We start from the raw sequence: 23,969 nt of genomic DNA, 5'->3' as shown, positions 1-23,969 counted from the left end.
TCCCTTAGCTTATTTTGTGCTTAAATCTATTTATCTCACCCTTTAATAATTAAAAAGAAAAACAAATAAACTAGTATTTCGTTTTTAAGTAAGAGCATTTTTAGCAATTTTTTTCAAATTTTTGTACTTTTTTAAGAATAAACAGCTACTTTTGCTGTTTAACTATTTACTTTTCAAATACACTTTTTAATAGACTCTTTATCACTTTTTTAATCTAATTTAAATATTATTTCTTTATTTATTTTTTAATATTCTTTTATTATTTTTTTATCATTAATTTATATTCATTATGGGAGGTTCAAGTGATCTATTTGACAAGTGTCAAGAGGGAGAGGAACCTCGGACACACATAAAGATAACGGCAACAGAGAAATATCAAGGAGGCATACTTCAACCACCACATTTAATGCACTGCACCTACCTTTCTGGCCGCATTTATGTGGATAGGACCCCTGAACAGTGCTTTCTCAGCTACCGCCACTCACATAAGGCTAAAAGTGGGGTGATGGGACATGTACTCAAGTGGGTGCCTGGATGATGAACAAGTGGACGGAGGAGATGTAAGAAGGTAATGCTATATAAGAGAAGGGTACCTCTGATAGTAGGGGACCGAAAAAGGGGAAGAAAAAGGAGACATTTGATTGCTGTAGCTCCAGATATTGTAATCCTAAATGATCAATGAAAAGCTCTTCTTCGGACATAGCACTCATACTAGTCCGAGAACACATTAATCCAAATCTTCCCATTAGCATCGCTGTTTGATATTGTTATTTTCATTATTAGCCTAGCTCTTTCACCCACTCTCTACAAAATTTATTGTTTTGGGCTCGGTGGGCCAAGGACCCATACTTTTTTGGGCTTGGGCTGCAAAAACGGACCCTACAAATCTCATTTAAATATTATTTCTTTGTTCATTATTTAATATTCTTTTATTATTTTTTTATCATTAATTTATATTCATTTCCAAAATCTTTTTTCAAATTTTCAACAGTAATATTTTATGAATCTTATAGTAATATTTTCCAAAATTTCAATCTTTTTTGTTCACAATTTAATTTTAATTTCGACATTTATATTATTTATTTGTTCGTCTTTATCAAATCAATGTTAATTTGGTGCAAGTCCTTTAAAAATTGGAATAAATTTATTCATTAATATTTGCCTGATATTATCTTTTAATTTTTAATAATCATTAACTTCTTAATTACTCTTTCTACTTTATTTGAAGAAAAACCTATCTAAATCTTTTTTTGATAATTCAACCTATCTAATCTTAATTTTAGGGATTATTGATACCATTTTTCTTTTAAATAAATAAAAACTCATTGTTCTTATTATTCATTAACTTGTAATTAATTTTCCTTTAAAAAAAAAAAAAAACTTGTCACTAATTTTTATTAAAATAAAAACTTATCATTAAAAGAAGTCCGCACGGCCTTTCCTTTTTGTCAAAGACACGGACAAAGATTTATCAAAAAAAAAAAAAACACACAGACAAAGAGAGAGAAAAGAGAAGAGATATCGCCAAGTTAGATCGGCTTTCACCGTCCACCGCCGCTCGTCATCCTCCACGCTACCAAGACTGGGTCAGATCGGCATCTCTGTTTATTCGATTCCATCAATGACTTTCCTGAACAGTGAAGGAGCCTCCTCGTCTTCTTCTTCTTCTTCTTCTTCTTCCACTCGCCGATGGAACTATGATGTGTTCTTGAGCTTTAGAGGTGAAGATACCCGCGAAGGTTTTACCAGCCATTTGTATACGGCTTTGTGCGACAAAGGCATCAACACCTTCATCGATGGTAAACTTCATAGGGGAGAAGGAATTTCGAAAGAACTTATCCAAGTCATCCAACATTCATCGATTTTGGTTATTGTCTTCTCTGAAAACTACGCCAACTCAATATGGTGCTTGAATGAACTTGCTGAGATTGTTGAGTGTAATGAAAAGGACCCAGAGGTTCAAATTTGTCCAGTTTTTTACAATATTGATCCATCAGAAATACGAAATCAAAAGGGGAACTTTGGAAAAGCACTCGCTAAACATGAAAAGAAGTTGAAGGATAACAAGAACAAGGTGCAGAGGTGGAGGGATGCTCTAAGAAAAGCAGCTAATGCATCTGGATGGCATTACAAGAAAGGGTATGTATCTGATTGTTGATATCATAGTTCATGCTTTTATTGAGTTTGTACTGCTAATATGATGTTTATACCAATGACAGTTATCAAAAATATATGAATAATATTCCATTTACTATATCGAAAAATGTGTCAATTGTTTGTTATAACTCACAACCAGTTATCTTGAATTCGTAGTTAATCTGCTAATCTATCTAATTATATGTTTTCTTATGCTCTGTGATTGTCAGCTGTGCTACTTATAAATCTGAATCTGACTTCATCCAAAAGATTGTTGAAGAGATAGCAAATGCTAAAGTAAATCGGATGCAGTTATATGTTGCTGAATACCCAGTTGGAATAAATTCTCGTGTAAAGGCTATAGAGTCACTTTTAGATATTGGGTTAGATGAATTTTGCGTGGTTGGGATTTATGGCCTTCCCGGAGTAGGAAAGACTACAATTGCAAAAGCTGTTTATAATAAAATTGCTAAACATTTCGATGGAAGCAGCTTTTTAATGAATGTTAGAGAAAATTTGAGGACAGATGTTGGCATAATCACACTACAAGAGCAACTTCTTAATGACATCTTAGGGGATGGTAATTGGAAAGTGGGCAACAAATTTAGAGGAATCAATTTGATAGAGAAGAGACTTTGCTGTAAAACGGTTTTTTTAATTCTTGATGATGTTGATGATTCGACAAGAATAGAAAATTTGCTTGGAAAATGTAATTGGTTTGCTTCCAAAAGTAGAGTCATTATAACATTAAGAGATGTACACTGGTTAGCTGCCCTTAAAAAAAAAGTCTGTACAACTTACAAGGTCAAGGAATTCAAGGTCGAGCAATTAAACAAACATGAAGCTCTTCAACTCTTTAAAGAGCATGCCTTTCCTGGAAACAAACCTTTGGATGAAGATTATTCTAAACTTGCAACTAAATTCATACATTTTGCCAAAGGCCTTCCACTTGCTCTAGAAATAATAGCTCGTGATTTGTGTGGAAAAGCTAAAGATGAATGGGAAAGTGCATTAGATATGTATAAAAAAATTCCTAATAAAGACATTCAGAAAATACTTAGAGTAAGTTACGATGGATTGAATGACACTGAGAAAGATATTTTTCTTGATATTGCATGTTTCTTCAAAGGATGGTACAAAGATTATGTTGTAAAGATATTAGATGCTTGTGAATTATATCCAAGTTCTGGTATTCCAAGACTTGTTAATAAGTGTCTCATAGTTGTCGATCAATATGGTAGATTGTCAATGCATGACTTGATACAACAAATGGGCAAGGAAATTGTTCGACAACAAGCACCAAACATCCTCGGAAAACGTAGTAGGTTATACTGTTATAAGGATTCGCTTGAAGTACTAACTAGAAATAAGGTATAAGTTCTTTTTCTTCAATTATTTTGCTCTTTTTTTTTTTATTTTTCACTAGGTAGAAAGTATTGCATTTTTTCTTTAATTTTTCTTTCTTTCTAACTTTTTATAAAATATTAGTTCATCAGTATTATTATTTTTTTTTAATTTCAAAATATTTATATATTTGGAGAATTCTATTATTTTCTATGGTTTACTTGATGCTTCTCCAATTAGGGATCAAAAAAAATTCGAGGCATAATGTTGCATTCGCCTCAACCAGTAGAGGTGCAACTACACACTGAAGCTTTCAAAAGGATGGAAAATCTCAAATTTCTAATAGTTGAGAATGTACGTATTCGTAAAGCACTTGAATTTCTTCCCAACAATTTAATACTTCTTAAGTGGCCCGATTATCCTTTTCACTGGCCGTCCGAATATTTTCCCGAACAACTTGTTGCTATTGAGATGCCGCGTAATTGCATTAGACTGCCGAAGCTAATCAACCAGGTATGATTATGTATATTTTTAAATTGGGATTTTGTTAAAAAAAAATTTCAAATTTTGTTGTAGTTAACTTTTGGTTTGTTTTCCCTACAGGAGTGGCGGTTAGAAAATTTGAAAGATGTCAATCTCGAACGTTGTGAATTTATTACGAAATTACCTAAATTATGGGCCCCAAATTTAGAGAATTTGGACCTCTCTTTTTGTAAAAATTTAGTTAAGATTGATGAATGCTTTGGATCTCTTGAAAAGCTTAAAAGATGGAACCTCGCTCATTGCAGAAAACTTCAATTTCTTCCAAGCCAACTCAGATTGAAATCTCTTAAATATTTCTGTCTTACTAGCTGCTCAGGGCTTGAGCACCTCCCTAATTTTCATTCAGAAATGGGATGTTTAGAGATTTTATATTTAGGTGAGAGTGGCATTAGGGAGTTGCCTTCATCAATCAAGTATCTCACTAAGCTTGAGACATTAAGCCTTGATAAATGCGAAAACCTCCGGGATCTTCCAGATAGCATTTATAAATTGCAACGGCTTCGGATATTGGACACTACTACTACCAAATTGAGACCAACATGCAATTCTATTGATATCTCTTCAAGATATGGGTTTGTGAAGATGAAACCACTGGATCTTTTGATGAAGCTTGATTACTTCCCCGCATTGGAAATGATAGATCTATCTGAAACCAATATTGTTACCATCCCTGAAAGCATTAGCAGACTTTCCAGATTAGTATCACTTTTAATTTCGAATTGCAAGCATCTTCGTGAAATTCAAAGACTTCCCCAATCGATAAGAACCGTTCTTGCAGAGAATTGCATGTTGTTGGATTCTCAATCACCAAGCGGACTATTGAATCAGGTCTCTCTCTTTCTTTAAGATATAAAGAAACAATTTTTGTTACTTTCTCTAAATACTTTACAAGATTTGCTAAATGAAAAATCTTGAATTTTCTAATTGCATGCAGGTAATAGAAATTATAGGGATTTTACCAAATAGAGTATGTGGTAGTGCAAGAAGCAACAAATTAATGGATCCACAATTCACCAATTACTTCCCATCTGAAACTGAGGGTGCTGAATCTGAAGATGGGGACATATCAACGGATCCCCAGTTCTCCAATTATTTACCATCTGAAGCTGAGGGCACTGAATATGAAGATGGGGACATATCAATGGATCAACAGTTATCCAATTATATCCCAAATGAAACTGAGGGTGTTGAATTTGAAGATGGAGGCAGATCAATGGATCCACAGCTCTCCAATTATTTTCCATCTGAAATTGAGGGCATTGAATACGAACATGGGGACATTGCTCATACTCTTCATGTACCAGGAACTGAGATTCCAAAGTGGTTCAACCATCAAAGTGTTGAAAATTCCATATTATTCTGGGTTGGTTGCAAATTTCCAAAATTGGCTGTCTGTATTGCTCTTGGACCAGATGAGGCACATAAGCGCTTTTATGACTGCTCTGTTTACATTTCCATCAATGGTTGTGAAGAACGTGAATATGGGTATTTTCGTCCATCTGAAAATAATTATAATCATCTGTTCTTATTTTCTCCATGTCAATGGCTTCTGCAGCAGCATTTGATTGAATCAAATCCAACTGACCAGAATCGCGTTGAGGTTACATATAGAACGTGTTTCGCTCATTATGATGTTGAACCCAATCCTTGTATTGAGCCACTAAATCCCACCCTCATAAAAAGGTGGGGGGTCCACATAGAATGCACTTGTCCTCCTCAAGAATCTGTAATACCTAACTTGCCCCTTCTAACTGCTGGACATGATGATGATGATGTCGTTGATTACTGGCATGAGTTGAAATTTTGTGGATCTGATGATAAAGAAGAATATCTGTCTCCTCTGGTCCTTGATGACACATCTATGTCATGCATGAGTTGGCTAGTTGAGCCAACCACCAAGCTTTTTAAGCTATTTGGCTTTTGCAGCCCCAGAAATATTTCCTGAAAGGGTGATTGAGGCCCTTAGACCTTAGTGCCCACCAGCCTAAACATTTCGTTCTGTTCTCTCGAGTAAAAAAAGAAAAAGGTGGGGCTTCCTATGGATACAACAGATGAATACAACTTAGCCTTGGGCAGGGCAGATATGCATTTTGGCTTAAACGTAAGTGGTGGGTTTTGTTTGTTTTCAACTTCAATGGCCCATGACTTTGTCAGCTTCAATCTCTATTCATCATCGAAGAAACTGAGGACATTTTGATGAACTCAGAAGAAATATGCCTCAATAAAAAAATCACATTGAAATTGCTTCTCCTCTTTTGTTTCTGTCCGGTTTCTTTTGCATTTGATGCCAAGGTATGTTTCCCTTTTTAGTAGCACTGTTTCATTTGCGTCTTTTACCCAATGGCAATGGATATCATTATCATATCAACTTATAAGTGTATTGTTTTGTTGTTCTGTCCTGTAGTTGTAGTTGTAGTATCAGTTTTGTGTTTTGTTTAATCCTGTGTGTCTGCTTTGTTTTGTTTTAAAACTCTGTTTATGTGTTCTGTGTTTCTTTTAATAAATATCCCTGTTTTTATGCAAAATTAATTATAACAACTCTGAAAAAACCAAACTCAGGGGAAGCAAGAAACTTGTTTGCAGACCAGCAATTATGCAGAAATAAAAAATGGTTTGCAGAAAAGCAATTCTGCAGAAAAAATAAAACTGGTTTGCATTGCAGACTAGCAATTTTGCAGGAAAAAAAAAATCCGTGAGTTTAGGTGAAGGTGTTGTGTGGGTCTGCTGGAGAGAGAGACAAAAATGTTGAGGGGAAAGAGAGATGGAAGTGAACAGAGAGAAACTGAATTTTTTATATTATTTGATGGTATAGTTTATATTATTTTAATGAGTTGTATATAAAAATAGAAACTGAGATGTTGGGTGAGTTGTAAAATGAGATGGTAAAATAGATAAAGTAGGTTTTGAGGTTGTAAAATAGAACTTTTTTGGAATCCCGGATGGGAATGCTCTTAGAGAAATAAAGATTGATTATGAGAAAACTGCTAGTACCCATCCCAATACTCTAATTAGATGGTAAATACTTAGTAACTATTATGTAATATGTGTTTTCTTTTACTGGGTTTGAGATATACTGCTGTGATGATTTGGAGTGTAGTGTGGAACTTTGTGGAGCTTAATTATTGTTTTGGTGCTGGGTTTTCAATGAATTTGGAATTGAAAGAAGAAGAATTATTCATTGTTTTAAGTTGTACTACAAGTTGAAGATTTAGGTTAGTGGCATGTGTTATCTGCTCCCTCAAAGTATTTGGATGAATGCATAAACCAAACTTTCCATCACTTAGGAAGTACAAGGTAAAAAAATATTATAGAAAACTTCCATCCTCATTGATAGTTATTTTGTATCTTAACTTCAATGTGAATCCACCAATGATATCTTAACTAGAAATTGTGTCCCAAGCATTGTTTATGTTATATAGAAAACTGGTATAGGTTTATCATACTTTAGCATTAAATCTACCTTTTTATCTAATTGTTAGTCTCTCTCTCTCTCTCTCTCAAGTTCTTCACATCTTGTCCTACTCTGCTGTGATCACTAGAAAGGATTTGCAATTTTCTGTTGAGGTTACTGGAACCATATTTCCTTAGTGAGTGTTATTTGGTATCCAAATTTCTATCTGAATTCATGAATGATATCTTAACTAGAAATTGTGCCCCAAGCATTGTTTATGTAAAATAGCAAACTGAGAGAACCAAGAAACAATACCAACATTTTTTTTCTTTTTTTTAAATAATTGATTGTGTTCTAATGCTTAGCCAGATTTTATTGTACATACCCCGTGTAATGCAACTTAGAAGGATAAGTATTAAATAAACTTTACAAACTAAACAACAGGTGTGGAAAATAATAAACATACCATTATGCACTGTAATTGCAATAGAAATACAATTTTGCTATAATCATTACCATTACATGGGTTGCATTTGATTTCCTCTGGGCTTCACTAAATTTTTTTAGTTAAGTTTGGCTTTGAGCAAAAAATTTCCTATTAATATAGTAGTCCTATTGGTAAGTGCTTTGCTTCTATTCCTTTTGGAGATTAATATATGCTTTATGGGGATGTTTAGATTTGCTTAGGAATTTTGATTAATGGGGACTGTTTTTGTTAAGGTGGCGATGTTGCTAAAAGAGGAAAAGGTAGCTTATAAGAAGCCTAAATCTAGGATAAAGAAAAGTGTATTTCTTCCCCATTGTTAGCATGCAAAAAACTACAAGGTCCATTAGCTTGCCGTCTAGACTACACCCCAATTCTCATAAGATTGGGGCAGAGCTAAACAAGCTTAAGACTTGGGAATTGTCATCACTTTCGTCAGCAATTCCTTTGGGAGCCAAAACCATGCAAATGGGTTTGGTTAGGCATGCAGAATTGTATAATTGTGTTGAGGAGCTAATTCACACCCCACTTACCGAACAAGCTCTTCACAATCATCATGGAAAGCTAGTAGAAGAAGCACTAGATTTGTCTTTAGGATTGCTAGATGCATGTGGCACTGCAAGAGACTTATTTTTGATCATGAAGGAACATGTGCAAGAACTTCAATCGGCGCTACTTGACAAGACAACATTGTTGTCTAAATATGGTGATTGATACCAAATATGGTGATTGATAATCTAAAGTGCTTCTTACTTCCTAGAAATGCCAAAAGTAACTACTGTTGCATCTGAACTTGGGACTTCTCTGCCTTGAATTGTTTAAGAACTTTGTATCTCTGAAGTAATTTAGTAATAGTTTTATACATTTTTTAATCCAACTTGGTTTCTTAAGATTGGTTTTTCATCTATCCTTTGTTCACCAATATGGCAATATCTGCTTCTTTCTAATGGTCATGGTTTCAGTGACTATTTCTTTGCACTATTGATGTTAAAGTTGTTCTTTATAAACAGGTGCTGAAGGTATTACTGTGGCAGTTGCTTCTAAAGATAGCACCCTAAAGGCTGTAGAAGGTAATTGGAAAAGGCCAATAAGCTGTAACTCAAATGACAAAGAAGGAAAGATACTAAATTAAAGTAATAGAATGAACCTTTTTGCATAAATGTTTCTTATTTTTTTGGACGTGTTTGCCTAAGTTTTTGTTGGCTTAGTTTCTTATTTCTATTCCATGGTCAAACATTCTCAGTATTTTTGTATCATGCTCCCAAAGGTCATAACGATTGGCCAGTTAGGATTTTCTTTTTAACAAAGATTCTTAGAGAAAATTTTAATAATCATTCAATATAAAGTCATTTATAGTAACCCACAGAATATGAATCAAGATTCAGAGACTTGATTTCTATAATGAAAATTTTATTTTTCTTCAATGTAAAGGTGTACATAATAGATATTATTACTTTCCATAGATTCTATTATGCCACGAGAATATAAATGGTTGGTAATTCGGCAGGACCACAATCGAAATATTCAATACACTATTAGCAAACGATGTTTAAGAGAGACATTCCACTTTCTTCCTCTTATTATATTTATAAGGTAGGGAAATCAATATTGGAGGCACATCCCCCTTTTAGTAGCACGGGACATTTGATGAGTTGTGACCCAAAAGTGTCTACACGAAGATAAAGCCGGTTATTCCTTGATGTATCAACATTGCATTCTACCCAGGAGCATGCCTAATTGCTCCTTTTATATTATAACTTATGCTACTTAAGCTGTAAGAACTCCCATTAGGTTGGATCCTGGTAACAATTTTTTCCCCACTCAATGTTATAGTGGAAATTAAAAAACAAAGAGAAGGTTTAAGAAATTAAGCTTGAACAATCAATTTCAAGTTACTAAAGAGGTGAAGAGTTACCTGCACTTTCAAGAATTTGGAGAAGGTCTACTTTGTCTTTGTGGTTTAGACTTTAGAGGTGTTTGAAAGTATCCATGCTAGTAAAGGATGGACTCGGTGCAGGTCCCATGTTTCTCCCATTCTTGTGATCAAAATGAGGAACCATTGCCGCTTGGGCAGGCCAGTGTTGGCCAACTTACTTGCATTCTGCTAATTAGGTCTGAAATCTATAGAATGATATACAATGAACTTTATTAGTGATGGAATGGAAGCTATGTACTTATGTAATAAAATGAATGATGAATGATGCTATAATTGCTATATAATTTAATATATAAACTTCAGAAATTTAAGTGCTCATGTTATCGATGTAGCTCCAAATACATTTATTATCAAGTTAGTTTATAAGTTTTATACATAGTAAAATTGATTACAACTTCAACATTTTCCTAATAAGAAATTGGTCCCTTGGATTAATCGAAAGAGTTGTTAGGATCGTAGTTGGACAGGTATGAGCCATCGTTGTAATTAGGCGAGCCCATGAATGCCGAAATTTGTTTTGGGTTTTCTTCTTGTTGGATAGCAACAACTTTGCTTTGTGTCACAGTATGATCTTGCCCACATCATTAGAGATTTAGGACCCGTTTGGTACATAAATTTATAAACAAGTTTTCAGTTTTTAAACAATATTATACATATTTTTACACACTTTTTCACCCACACGTATTTCCTAAAAAATTGAAAATTATTGTTTAAATACACGTACCAAACGAGCCAGAGTGTTGAAATCAAGAAAAAAGTTGTGATGTTATGACAATATCAAATAAGAGTATTTAACGTTCAAAAGGATGATCTCTCTCTTAAATAATCTCACTCACCTGTTGTACAAGATAGAAGAATTCTAAACTCTCTGAAACACAACCAACTGCTAGGCATTGTACTAATAAAAGCTTGATGAAGATTGCACAATTGGGTTTCATCTTCGTGTGTGTCAGTGAGTTGTGGGATTTGTTTTTGGACTTAGGGTGGTGTCATGGTGTGAATGGCAGTACTTATAGGCAAAAACGTAAGTGTGGACAGAATATTTGGTGCAGCGTATGCTTACTACTATTGCTATTAATTTATCACTTGTGTTGTGCGAAACAAATTCACAGGATTAGCCTTTCACATTGGGAGTTTGGGACAAGTTGGGACAAAATTATTGACCTAATTCCACAACTTCATTGGTTTTGTCTTGATTTTTGTGAAAAAAAAAATTTTAAAAATTATTATTTACTTATCATATTGAAACAACTAACTTTGACTTCTTTTTTTCCTTGCTACATAAAGAGTTACAGAAAACCAAGCACAAAAAATAGCAACAAAAAGACACTCAGACCAGTAAAATGTCCTCATTGAGAGCAAGAACAACTTCCTTAAAGCGATCCTTTGTCCCCATTGTTATTTGTGTTGGTTATGGAAGCTGGTGGTAGAATGTTGGATAAGGCTGTCCATGAAGGCCGTCTGTCAGGTTTTCGTGTAGGTGATTTTGCAGGAAGATCTTTGGTGGTTTCCCATCTCTTTTTTGCTAATGATACTCTAATTTTTTTGTGATGCTAATATTGATCAAATGCTGATTCTTCGTATGGTGCTCATTTGGTTTGAGTTTGTGTCAGGTCTGAAGGTAAATTTGAGTAAGCCTGAACTAGTGGCTATGGGGGCAGTTCATAACATTGAACTTTTGGTGACTGTCTTAGGCTGTAAGCAAGGGTCTTTCCAATGAAATATTTGGGTCTTCCTTTGGAGACAAAATTCAAGGACAAGACTATTTGGAATCCAATTCTGGATAAGATGGAAAGAAAATTAGCAGGTTGGAAAAAATTATATTTATCCAAGGGAGGTAGAGTCACTTTAATTAAAAGCACTCTCTCAAATCTTCCTACTTATTTTCTTTCTTTATTTCCTATTCCTGCTTCAGTGGCCAACTGAATTGCAAGACTTCAACAGGACTTTCTATGGGGTGGCCTAGGGGATGAGCCCAAATTTCATCTTGTTAATTGGACTACAGTTTGTACTCCACTTTCTTTAGGTGGTTTGGGGATTAGGAACCTGAGAGCCTTTAATGTAGCTTTATTAGAGAAGTGGTTATGGAAATTTAGGCAAGAAAGGGATGCTCTATGGCGACAAGTGATAGAGGTGAAGTATGGTTGTGATTGTGGTGGTTGGTGTTCTAGCTCATTCTCTGGTCCATATGGAGTTAGTTTATGGAAAAAATATTAGAAGGGGGTGGCCCTCTTTATCTTGGTTCATTTTGTATGAAATTGGAGATGGTTCAAAAGTGTGGTTTTGGCTAGATTGATGGTGTGGAACATCTTCTCTTACAAATTGCTATCCTGAAATATATAGGATTTGTCAAAACAAAGAGGCGAGTATGGCTGATTTAATGAGGTACACCAATGGAGTCCTTCATTAGAAGATACATTTTTGTAGGGATGTACATAATCGGGAATTGGAAGCTTTCTGGAGCTTCATAAATACCATTTATAGCACTCCCGTAAGGGGGATTGGGGAGGACAAGAGATGTTGGCTACCTTGTAAGAGTAAGGGGTTTATGGTTAGTGCGTATTACCATCTCATAGTTGGCCATAGTGAGCAGTTTTTCCCTTGGAAAAGCATTTGAAAGTAAAAGATTCCTTCTAGAGTGGCTTTCTTTGTATGGACTGCTAACTTGGAGAAATGTTTGACAATTGACAATTTAAGGAAAAGAAAGGTATGCATTTTGGATTGATGTTATATGTGCAAATGTAATAGTGAAACTATTGACCAGTTATTCCTTCATTGTTCGGTTGCTCTAGAGTTGTGGGATATGGTTTTTGGTTTATTTGGAGTTTGTTGGGTTATGCCAATGTCTATTAATGAGCTTCTTGCTTGTTGACAAGGTTGATTTGATTGCCATCGTAATGGAGATATATGGATGGTTGTTCCTCATTGTTTGATGTGGTGTATTTAGAAGGAAAGAAATAGTAGGTGTATTGAAGACAATGAGCGTTCTATGCTTGATCTTAAGCTTCTATTTTTCAGAACTTTATTGGACAGGTTCTCAGTGTGGAGAAACCAACATTTTTCTTCAATTTTGGATTTATTTGATTTATGTAATTTTTGTATTTGATATGTTACACCCTTGAATACTCCTTGTGTACTTAGGTGTCTTTTTATTTTTTATTTTTATATCAATAAATCTTTATTGCTTATCTCCCAAAAAAAAAAAAAGAAAAAAAAAAAAAAAGAACAACTTCTGTCACATCATTTTCCTTTGCTTTTTTTTTTTTTTTTCCAAAAAACTTGTTTTGTTTTTTCCTATTTTTATAGGGAGAGATTTTTTTTTTAACCTTTGTTGTTCATAGGGGGAGTTGTCTCTATTTTCTATAGAGTTGAAGTGGTTTGTGTCCCCTTGATTCTCTATTTTCTCTTATCCTTTATTACGTATGTTGACTGTTTACTCTTTGTATGAGTTGTTTTTGTCAATACGTGACAAAAAGGGGGAGAAATTATTGATTTATGAGAATCATGTTTATCTTGTTTAGAAGGAGTTGAAATTATTTTTGAAAAGGGAAAATATAAATAAAAACTTTTTATTGTATCTAACTTAGGGGGAGAGTTAGTTTACTTATGTTTTTATTTCTATTTCTTGTTCACTGCTCATTGATTTATATTTATGAGTTATTCATGATATATGTCTTTGTTTTGTGTTTTGTGAAGCCAAGAATTTATTTGTTGATTTACTGTTTTCTGTCACACATGCGTTTATGCTTTTGTTGAGTGTTTCAGGAATATATAGGTTAATTCAATTGAGCTGCTGTCTACACTTGCAACTGATGGATAGTAGTTAGGATTGAATTAGTGTTTATGAGCATTGTTTTTGTAAAGGGCTTTTACTTATAAACTTTGAGCTTTTAATTTGTGTTTTGTCACGGATTGCCAAAGGGGGAGTTTGTTAGGTTCTAAAGACTTAGGATTTTATGTATATAGAATTCTAATGTGTATTGTTGGCAAATCATAATCAAAACAGGTTGTTAGTCTTGTTTAGACTTGCTCAAAGTGTGGGCGTTTTATGTAAAGTTGGAATCGAGTGGTTGTAGAAGTATTAGTGACTTTCAGCCTGGCTCGATCGATCGAAAATTATACTCGATCAATCAAATCTCGAGCAGAACGTTTTTCTGCAGAATTTTCCAACTTAGCCCAAGCCCATTAAAGATTAGGGTTTCAGATCTACTTCTCCCACTATATAAAGGAAACCCTAGCTACGTTTTTAGAAGAGCTTTGGATGCTCTTGTGGCTCATATTGCTGTTTGTGTGAATCTCTTGTGAGATCTTTGAGGAGTTTTCCTTCACATAAACTTAGGGTTATCAAGAAGGAGATTACTTTAAGAACTTGATGATCATTCAGTTGCTGCCATAAGAGCTTAAAGAAACGCAAGCGGGTGTGATTGTATCTGGTGGTGAATCCAAGAAAGAAGGAGTCCGTGGATTTGGAGCTTGCACGTAGTCGTGTCAGTAAGTTCTACTGGTGGGTAGCATTAGGAAGTCAAGCGAGGAGCTTGTAAGTCATTTTGTATGAACTTCGATTCTTTCAAATAGTGGATTCAAGTTTACCTTGAGAATAGTTAGGTCAAATCTTCCCCAGATTTTTACCGTGTGGTTTCCTGAGTTATCATATCATTGTGTTATTTACTTTTCCGCTGCTTTATCTATTTGATATGATTGTATGTTTGTGATAACCTAGAATTGCATAATTTGACTAAGTTAATCACTTGACTAATTAACTAGGTTAATCTAGTTAGGTTAAGGGGTCTAAAATTGTTCACTTTTTGTCCTCATAGTTTATGTTGTCTTTCTAGTTCTCTGTAACAGGTTAGCGAACTGTGTGATACATAGATTTTCGAGGTTGAGTCTGTAATTGAAAAGCATGTTGGATATGCATGTCTCTACGAGTTCTTTTTCTTCATGATCCCCGTAACAATCTAGAGACACATCTTCAAACCTTTTGATGAACTGGACGGGATCCTCTCCAGACCTTTGTCTTACCATCTAAAGGCTTTGGAAAGTGACCTTGTCCTCTCTAGGGTAATACTTCACACAGAATCTTTCCTTCATTTCGTCCCAGGTTTTAATGGATCCTAGTCTCAGCGTAGTGTACCAAGTGTATGCTCTATCCACTAAGGATTTAGCAAACTCTCTCAAACACAACTCCCGGTCTCCTGCGTAGGGGCCCATGGTGTGAATAAATCTACTCACGTGTTCCACGGCACTCCCATTTCTTCCATCAAAGGAATGGAACTTTGGGAGTTCATATCATCTGGGGTATGGCTTACCAAGGAGTTCTGGTGGGAATGGAGGATCCCGAGAAAATAACTTAGGGGTCCCCGAAAGTTTCCTCCTTTCTTGATCTAGAAGGGCACTGACATCTGGCAGCGTTAAGTACTGGGGTTAGCTCTTCCTCCTATTGTGGACCCTCCCTCTGGCTGGGTCTTATCTTGGTTGCCCACAAGGGGGGCATTGTCCCTGACTTCTTGCATCTTGCCTTCTTTAAGAAGACGGACCTCTTACTGCAGATCTTTCAGGATTGCAGCCATTCGAGCCATAGGGTCTGGCTCCTGCCTTGGGTCTCTTTGCTCTGATGCGACCTCGTGCTCTGTTAGGGGCACCTCGCCTCTTTGTCTAGAGGCCACTTCATTTTCTCCCACGGGCTCAGAGGCCGCGGGTGGCACATTTGCACCTTTGCTATTCCTTGGTCTTGGAGGCATTCTCTGTGAAGGGATTGTTTCTTCCCTTTTCTTTACCTAGTTCCCAATGGAGTCGCCAAAATGTGAGAGTGCCTTTTTTCTCAGCATAGTGGCCCAAAGATCTTGGGCCAAATAATTGTTCTTGGTGGACTGGGCTTAGTTCACTACAGCTAACGAGCTGTTTAAGAACTAAGTGGTGCACAAAGCAAACTTCCTACAACACAAATAAACTAACAAACGAAAATACTCGTATTGAATGACAGTTCAAATAGCAAGGAAATGTGCAACAGATAAAATATGGTAAAAGAAAAAGGGATTAGGGATCCTTGAATCAATGAGAGACATTTTATAAATTTTCTTTAGTTATGGTTACAATGCTCACTAAGACATGATACAAAGTTCAACTAAGTTCAAAAATTACAGACTTTGATAGCTATTCAAGCTTCAAAGATTTGCAAAGTTTGAACTTTTTGAATCTGAGTACGTGCTATAATGGCTGTCTAAGGGATACCGGGAGCGGTTCCTCTGTTTTCCTTGAACTTTACAGAGTCCTTTTATGGCTCTTATGTCTTTTCTAGAAATCCAAAAATGGCGATGTGTGTCTAGATGAAAATCAATGAGTCCTCCATCTCTGAATGCCCGTTAGCTAGGACTTCCTCCTTCTTTTATAGTGCAACTCTAGGGTTCCGGGGGTACCAGTGATTTCTCCCTTTTACCCCTCAAAGTTTGCGCTATGCCAGTTTGCTCAGGGGCTGGTCGTTTCCTTTTTTTCTCATAGCTTCTTCCTTTTGGTGCGACCAAGCTGAAAGCCCCATAGCTGATTTTCCATTTCAAGTTCCCCTCAGGCCGCTGATCTTCAATCCTTTCTTTCACCCTCCCAGCTTTTGGTTGCACTCCATTTTTGTCATTTTCTTGAATAGTTAGAATTTTTTGCTGTTGGGTTGAAAGCTCCCTTCTAGTTACCTTTTTTATGCTTTTCTCATTCTAGGGACCTTGGGGGACAGCTCCTTCGTTCATGCATTTTCTGCTTCTGTACTTTTCTGGTTCCACTGTTTGTCTGGGCGCATGAGACCCGCATGCTCTTTGTCTTTTTATCCTGCTTCAATTTTACTTATACTGTGTTGTTTGTTCTAGAGATCCTCGGACTCCGATGACTTCTGGGATCCCGGCCCAGCTCTTCTTATTGGGCTCCTTTTGGTTTGTTGATCCTGGTCGGTTGGGCCTTTCTTTTGCTTCATGTATTTTAAATTCTGTTCTTCCATGGATCGTTGGATCCTAATCCTTTAGGCCTCCCACTCTTTTCTTCTTTCTTTTTTTTTTTTTTTTTTTTTTTTTTTTNTGATAACCTAAATTGCTTCTTACATACCAAATATGGTGATTGATAATCTAAAGTGCTTCTTACTTCCCAGAAATGCCAAAAGTAACTACTGTTGCACCTGAACTTGGGACCTCTTTGCCTTGAATTGTTTAAAAACTTTGTATCTCTGAAGTAATTTAGTAATAATTTTATACATTTTTTAATCCAACTTGGTTTCTTAAGATTGGTTTTTCATCTATCCTTTGTTCACCAATATGGAAATCTCTGCTTCTTTCTAATGGTCATGGTTTCAGTAGCTATTTTTTTGCACTATCAATGTTAAAGTTGTTCTTTATATACAGGTGCTGAAGGTACTACTATGGCAGTTGCTTCTAAAGATAGCACCCTAAAGGCTGTAGAAGGTAATTGGAAAAGGCCAATAAGCTGTAACTCAAATGACAAAGAAGGAAAGCTACTAAATTAAAGTAATAGAATGAACCTTTTTGCATAAATGTTTTTTTTTTTTTTTTCTTTGGACGTGTTTGCCTAAGTTTTTGTTGGCTTGGTTTCTTATTTCTATTCCATGGTCAAACATTCTTAGTATTTTTGTATCATGCTCCCAAAGGTCATAACGATTGGCCAGTTAGGATTTTCTTTTTAACAAAGATTCTTAGAGAATTTTTAATAAAAATGCAAAGAATCTCATTCAATATAAAGTCATTGATAGTAACCCACAGAATATGAATCAAGATTTAGAGACTTTGTTAGGTCCTAAAGATTTAGGATTTTATGTATTTAGAACTCTAATTTGTATTGTTGGCAAACCATAATCAAAACAGGTTGTTTAGTCTTGTTTAGGCTTGCTCAAAGTTAGGTCTTTCATGTAAAGTTGGAATCGAGAGGCTGCAGATGCATTGATGCATTTTGGCCTTGCTCGATCGATCGAAAGAAAGACTCGATCAATCGAATCTCGGGCAGAATGTTTTTTTGCAGAATTTTCCAGCTCAGCCCTAACTCATTAAACGTTTTGGGTTTTCTGTTTTTACCCTAGGTATATAAAGAAAAACCCTTGCCACATTTTTAGAGTTGCTCTAGTTGAGTTATTGCTCATACTTTGCTATTTTGTGTAAATCTCTTGTGAGATCTAGATGAGCTTTCCTTTATACAAAGTTTAGGGTTTTCAAGGTAGAGATTACTTCAACATCTTGATGATCAACTCGGTTGCTACCATTGAAGCTTAAAGAATATCAAGCGTGAGTCCTTGTAGCTGATTGGAGAATCCAAGAAAGAAAGAGTCCGTGGATTCAGAGCTTGCACGTGGTCGTGTCAGTAAGTTCTATTGGCGGGTAGCATTAGGAAGTCAAACAGAGAGCTTGTAAGTCCTTTTATATGAACTTCGATTCTTTTGCATAGTGGATTCGGGTTTACCTTGAGAATAGCTAGGTCAAATCCTCCCCAGGTTTTGACCGTGTGGTTTCCTGGGTAATCATATCATTGTGTCTTTTATATTTTCGCTGCTTTATACTTTTGATATGATTGTATGTTTGTGATAACCTATAATTGCTTAAATTGACTAAGTTAATCACTTGGCTAATTAACTAGGTTAATCTGGTTGTTTTAAGGGGTCTAAAACCGTTCAGACTTCATTTCTATAATGAAAATTTTATTTTTCTTCAATGTAAAGGTGTACATAATAGATATTATTATTTTCCATAGATTATATTATGCCACAAGAGAATATAAATGATTGGTAATTAGGCAGGACCACAATCGAAATATTCAATACACTATTAGCAAAGGATGTTTAAGAGAGACATTCCACTTTCTTCCTCTTATCATATTTAGAAGGTAGGGAAATCAATATTGGAGGCACATCCCCCTTTTGGTATCACGGGACATTTGATGAGTTGTGACCCAAAAGTGTCTACACGAAGATAAAGCCGGTTATTCCTTGATGCATCAACATTGCATTCTACCCAGGAGCATGCCTAATTGCTCCTTTTATATTATAACTTATGCTACTTAAGCTGTAAGAACTCCCATTAGGTTGGATCCTGGTAACATTTTTTTCCCCCACTCAATGTTATAGTGGAAATTAAAAAACAAAGAGAAGGTTTAAGAAATTAAGCTTGAACAAGCAATTTCAAATTACTAAAGAGATTAAGAGTTACCTGCACTTTTAAGCATTTGGAGGAGGTCTACTTTGTCTTTGTGGTTTAGAGGTGTTTGAAAGTATCCATGCTAGTATAGGATGGACTCAGAGAGTCAGAGCAAGTCCCATGTTTCTCCCATTCTTGTGATCAAAATGAGGAACCATTGCCACTCGGGCAGGCCAGTGTTGGCCAACTTACTTGCATTCTGCTAATTAGGTCTGAATTCTTTAGAATGATATACAATGAACTTTATTAGTGATGGAATGGAAGCTATGTACTTATGTAATAAAATGAATGATGAATGATGCTACAACTGCTACAGAATTTAATATATAAACTTTAGAAATTTAAGTGCCCATGTTGTTGATGTAGCTCCAATTACATTTATTATCAAGTTAGTTTATAAGTTTTATACATAGTAAAATTGATAACAACTTTGAAGAAATTGGTCCCTTGGATTAATCGAAAGAGTTGTTAGGATCGTAGTTGGATGGGTACGAGCCATCATTGTAATTAGGCCAAAGCCCATGAATGCTGAAATTTGTTTTGGGTTTTCTCCTTGTTGGATAGCAACAACTTTGCTTTGTGTCACAGTATGATCTTGGCCACATCATTAGAGATTTAGAGTGCTGAAATCAAGAAAAAAGTTGTGATGTTATGACAACATCAAATAAGAGTAGTTAGCGTTCAAAAAGATGATCTCTCTCTTAAATAATCCCACTCACCTGTTGTACAAGATAGAAGAATTTTTAACTCTCTGAAACACAACCAATTGCTAGGCATTGTACTAATAAAAGCTTGATGAAGATTGCACAATTGGGTTTCATCTTTGTGTGTGTCAGTGAGGTGTGGGATTTGTTTTTGGACTTAGGGTGGTGTCATGGTGTGAATGGCAGTACTTATAGGCAAAAACATAAGTGTGGACAGAATATTTGGTGCATCATATGCTTACTGCTATTGCTATTAATTTATCACTTGTATTGTGCTAAACAAATTCACAGGATTAGCCTTTCACGTTGGGAGTTTGGGACTAGTTGGGACAAAAATTTCCACAACTTCATTGGTTTTGTCTGTATTTTTGTGAAATTTTTTTAAAAAAAAATTATTATTAACTTATCATATTGAAACAACTAACTTTGACTTCTTCTTTTTTTCCTTGCTACATAAAGAGTTACAGAAAACCAAGCACAAAAAATAGCAACAAAAAGACACTCAGACCGGTAAAATGTCCTCATTGAAAGCAAGAACAACTTCTGTCACATCATTTTCCTTTGCTTTGCGTTTAAAAGTAATGGATTTTCCTAAATTACAAAAGGATTTATTCCACTTTTTGGAACCAATTTCTTATCTGTACAAATCAACAAAATGCTTTATTCCACTCTTTGGAACAAATTTATTTGTACAAATAGATTCCAAAGATGCACAATCTTGCATCATACATTTGCATAAACCCAGTTAAGGTCTTTGGCCATATTACATGGCATTTTCTCTATACAACTATTCCTTTATATCTTTAAAATATACAGAAAATTGTACAAGTCATAATGAATTATATAAATCTAGCAATTTAATGATCCGCACCAGCTTCATGTCAGTAACTTTACACATCAGTATTACAAATACACCAATGATGAACCCAAGTGGAAGTCTACGAGCCTGAACATGGAACCAGTTGTGTTTGCTCTTCCCAGCTCTCCCATTACATGAAAATCACTGGAGTATGTCAAATATGTGGAGATGCTAGATGCAAATGTAATCTGACCAGAACAAACCTTCCACTAAAAGCGACAGAGAATATTCTAGCAGTTAAAGCCAGTAGATATCTCTGTAATGATAAACATAATTTTTTGGCTGAACAAATTCTACTACCAGTAGTCTCCACAAGAGCACTTCCCATCTTTGAAATGATGGAATCGTTGGACATCTCTAAGAATTATCTCCCTATCAAAAATCATTGATATAAGTTTAGCAGCAGAATGACAATCCCCACAGACCCGTAGATTCTTCACCACCCGAATTTTTGTACCAGGGGGAGAGTTTAGAAGCCCAAAAACAATAGCCAATTTCTCACTATGATATCTTAGAGCAATTTCTTTGTCCTCAACTTCCATGTCCGCATGACAAACTAAAGAAATATCAGGAACATACCCTACCAACTTCAATTCCTTGACTAACTTGTCAAGTGCCCGGTGCAAGTCTGCAGAAACAGATTGCACTCCCTCCCCAGAGAAGAATTCATGCACGACATTGTTCACCTCCACTGAACTACACCCAGGTACTTTCACCACCCCCTTGTCTTTCATCAGTTTCCTCAAATAATTCACATCTTCCCATCTCCCAGCCCTTGCGCACAAGTTCGATAAGATCACATAGTCTCCTCCATGAGAGTCATCTAGTTCAAAAATTTGTCCAATCACTCGCTTTGCCAATTCTACATTGCCGTGGCTGCTACAAGCAGATAACAAGGTTCGCCAAAGTATGGGAGTGGGTTTGATTGGTAATGCATCGATGAACTTATAAGCCTCATCTAAGCGACCAGCTCGACTTAGCAAATCCACCATACATCCATAGTGCTTGATACCCGGAATAATCCCATACTTGTCACTCATGCTGTAGAAATACTCACAACCTTCCCTTACTAAGCCAGTGTGGCTGCAAGCATATAAAAGACCCAAAAATGTTATTTCATCAGGTCGCACTCTCACCCTCTTCATTTCTTCAAACAGTGATATGGCTTTGGAACCGTGCCCGTGAGTTGCATATGCCATAACCATGGCTGACCAAGCCTGTGTATCTCTTACAGACATGTTCTCAAAGACAGACACTGCATCATCCAAGCTTCCACACTTTGCATACATATCTATAAGAGTAGTGTTGACCTTAACATATTTATCAAAACCATGTATCTTCACATACTCATGTATCCACCTCCCTAAGTCTAATGCTCCTAACAAAGCACAAGATGAAAGTACGCTAAGCAGTGTTACATCAGTAGGCATGAGATTAATCGCTTGCAATTCACGAAACAATGACAATGCTTCATTGGGCCGACTACTTCGAGCATATCCCGTGATTATTGCATTGTAACAAACAACACAAGGCTCAACTATCTTATCAAAGACGCGGCGAGCTGCATTCACATCACCGCACTCAGTATACATATTTATCAATGTGGGACATACATATATGTTATGGTTGAGACCAAGTTTGGTAGCAAGGCAATGCAATTGTTTACCTTCTTGCAATGCCTTAGAGCTTGCACATGCCTTGAGAAGAGAAGGGAAGGTATAGTCATCAGGGATAATGCCAGAGCATAGGATATCAGAAAAGAGTACAATGGCCCGAAGAGGGGCATTGGAGCGGGAGTATCCACGGGCCATGTTGTTGAAGACCACAATGTCTGGTTGGGGAATTTGGTCGAACAGTTGGTGGGCATGGTCCATAAGGGTAGCACTAGGATTGAGAGTACAGAAACTGATGAGCTTGGTGAGGACATTGATGTCATTTTGGAGGTGGGTTTTGATGGTAAAGGCTTGGATTTGCTTGAGCTCTCTGAGAGAAGTGCAATGGGGTAAGAGAGATAGAGGAGAGGTAGTGTTGGGTTTTGGAGGAGAAGAAAATGGGCTGATTTGGAGAGCATTAGCTGCTGCCATATTTTTCTAAGGATTGCATTCACATGGTAATCACGTCCATGTGATTATTGCTTTCTGGTTGTAACTTGTGGGCCTTATCCACAAACGGAAAACGTTAACGGATGTGGGTTTTAGTTTATAAATTATTTTTCCAAAAAAAAAAATTTTGAAAAATAAATTAATATTTCTCATGAAAGTAACGTCAAAATTTCATTAGAATGATTTATTAACAATTGTCTTAAAGACATCCGGTTAACATGATCCATCTACAAAACCAACTGAATTGGGCTACAGAAGATGATTTTTGAAGAAACTCAGCAATGGTCATCAGTGTCGGCATTGAAGACATCTATAGTCAAGTTTTAGTTTTTCAGTCTTTTGCCTTCAATTATGTTGGTCGCTCTTGTAATTGTGTGGCCGACTCATTAGCAAAAAAAGCAAAAGGCTTTAGGGGTGCTCGGGTTTGGCTTGATTTTCCACCCGAGGACATAGTTCCTTTACTGTTATTTGATGTTCATTGAACTTTGTTTTTGCTCTTTAATAAAAACCCATGCTTACTGTCTGGTTTCTCAAAAAAAAAAAAAAAAAAAAAAAAAAAAAAAAAAAGCCAAATCATTGGCCATCTGTTGCATTTGGTATACATTAGTTCCCTGCTTTGTACTTAAAATCAATCCAAAAGAGCCTAATAACTCAACTAGTTAACATTTTTTGATATTTTCAACAAAAACATTCATGATTAAAAACCTTCACATCCTTAACTATAAATCTTTAACTAACAAATTATATATAAAAAAAATTTAAGTGACTTATATACCAAGGTTGGAAAAAAGAAAGTAAACAAATAAGAAGAATAGTGCATGAGACTTTAGTTTTGTTTTTTTATTACAATGAATTGATCGTTACAACAATGAGTGGCAGAATTTAAATCAGGAATATCCTCACAAATGAGAAGAAGTAATGTCATTGAACTATAAAATTATTGGTGTTACAACAATCGGAAGTGGAATTTGAATCATGATTATCCTTATAAATGAGAAAAAATAATATTATTTAACTACAAAACTCTTGGAATATAAAATTTTAGTTTTATATCAAATTCAAAATGAATATCCTAATCTCCAATATAACTCTATGAAGCTTTATACCATTCAAAAAAAAAATAATAAATAAATAGGGCTCGTGCTTTAAAAAAAAAAAATTACGTACATAATCAATGAGTCTGAAATCCAAAACATCACTCCCATTATCCATAGATAAAATGAGAGGCCGTTAACAATTTAGTCATAAGATACTCCCCAACCCCCCCCCCCCCCCCCCCCCCCCCCCTCCTCTT

At 35.7% G+C, this 23,969-nt stretch overlaps 2 protein-coding genes and 2 pseudogenes across 7 annotated transcripts in view; 1 reads left to right on the top strand and 3 right to left on the bottom strand.

Annotated features, from left to right (window-relative positions):
* The first annotated feature begins 1,461 nt into the window (after positions 1 to 1,461).
* LOC112020992 (TMV resistance protein N) overlaps positions 1,462 to 23,969 on the top strand; it is an 86,242-nt gene continuing 63,734 nt past the window's right edge. For 4 of the 5 annotated variants that reach the window (XM_065782633.1, XM_065782635.1, XM_065782634.1 and 1 more), the window contains exons 1-5: positions 1,462 to 2,139; positions 2,367 to 3,507; positions 3,721 to 3,993; positions 4,084 to 4,851; positions 4,958 to 6,315. In XM_065782633.1, coding sequence (XP_065638705.1) covers positions 1,622 to 2,139; positions 2,367 to 3,507; positions 3,721 to 3,993; positions 4,084 to 4,851; positions 4,958 to 5,968 — 3,711 coding nt within the window. In that variant the 5' untranslated portion in view covers positions 1,462 to 1,621 and the 3' untranslated portion in view covers positions 5,969 to 6,315. Of the gene's footprint in view, positions 2,140 to 2,366; positions 3,508 to 3,720; positions 3,994 to 4,083; positions 4,852 to 4,957; positions 6,316 to 8,908; positions 9,078 to 23,969 lie in introns of those variants that run through there. The other variant, XM_065782632.1, reaches the window with a different exon arrangement.
* On the bottom strand, positions 9,485 to 10,772 carry LOC112020995 (extracellular ribonuclease LE-like; annotated as a pseudogene).
* On the bottom strand, positions 18,693 to 19,831 carry LOC112038166 (extracellular ribonuclease LE-like; annotated as a pseudogene).
* On the bottom strand, positions 20,362 to 22,775 carry LOC112038165 (pentatricopeptide repeat-containing protein At2g02980, chloroplastic). 2 transcript variants are annotated; one of them, XM_065782643.1, is made up of 2 exons: positions 22,240 to 22,775; positions 20,362 to 22,134 (listed from the first exon to the last, which is right to left on the bottom strand). In XM_065782643.1, the coding sequence occupies exons 1-2, from the start codon at positions 22,655 to 22,657 to the stop codon at positions 20,870 to 20,872; spliced, it is 1,683 nt and encodes a 560-aa protein (XP_065638715.1). In that variant the 5' UTR covers positions 22,658 to 22,775; the 3' UTR covers positions 20,362 to 20,869. The 2 variants fall into 2 exon arrangements, with proteins under 2 accessions (XP_065638715.1, XP_023926745.2); XM_024070977.2 differs by having other exon boundaries at positions 20,362 to 22,775.

The sequence above is a fragment of the Quercus suber genome, unplaced genomic scaffold (assembly GCF_002906115.3).
Source record: "Quercus suber isolate HL8 unplaced genomic scaffold, Cork oak 2.0 scaffold_309, whole genome shotgun sequence".
In the NCBI taxonomy this organism is placed as follows: Eukaryota; Viridiplantae; Streptophyta; class Magnoliopsida; order Fagales; family Fagaceae; genus Quercus; species Quercus suber.
This window is presented reverse-complemented; position numbering and strand designations above follow the sequence as displayed.

Excerpts from the sequence above, each read along its gene's own strand:
- LOC112038165 (XM_024070977.2), bottom strand. The coding sequence starts at position 22,657 with ATGGCAGCAGCTAATGCTCTCCAAATCAGCCCATTTTCTTCTCCTCCA.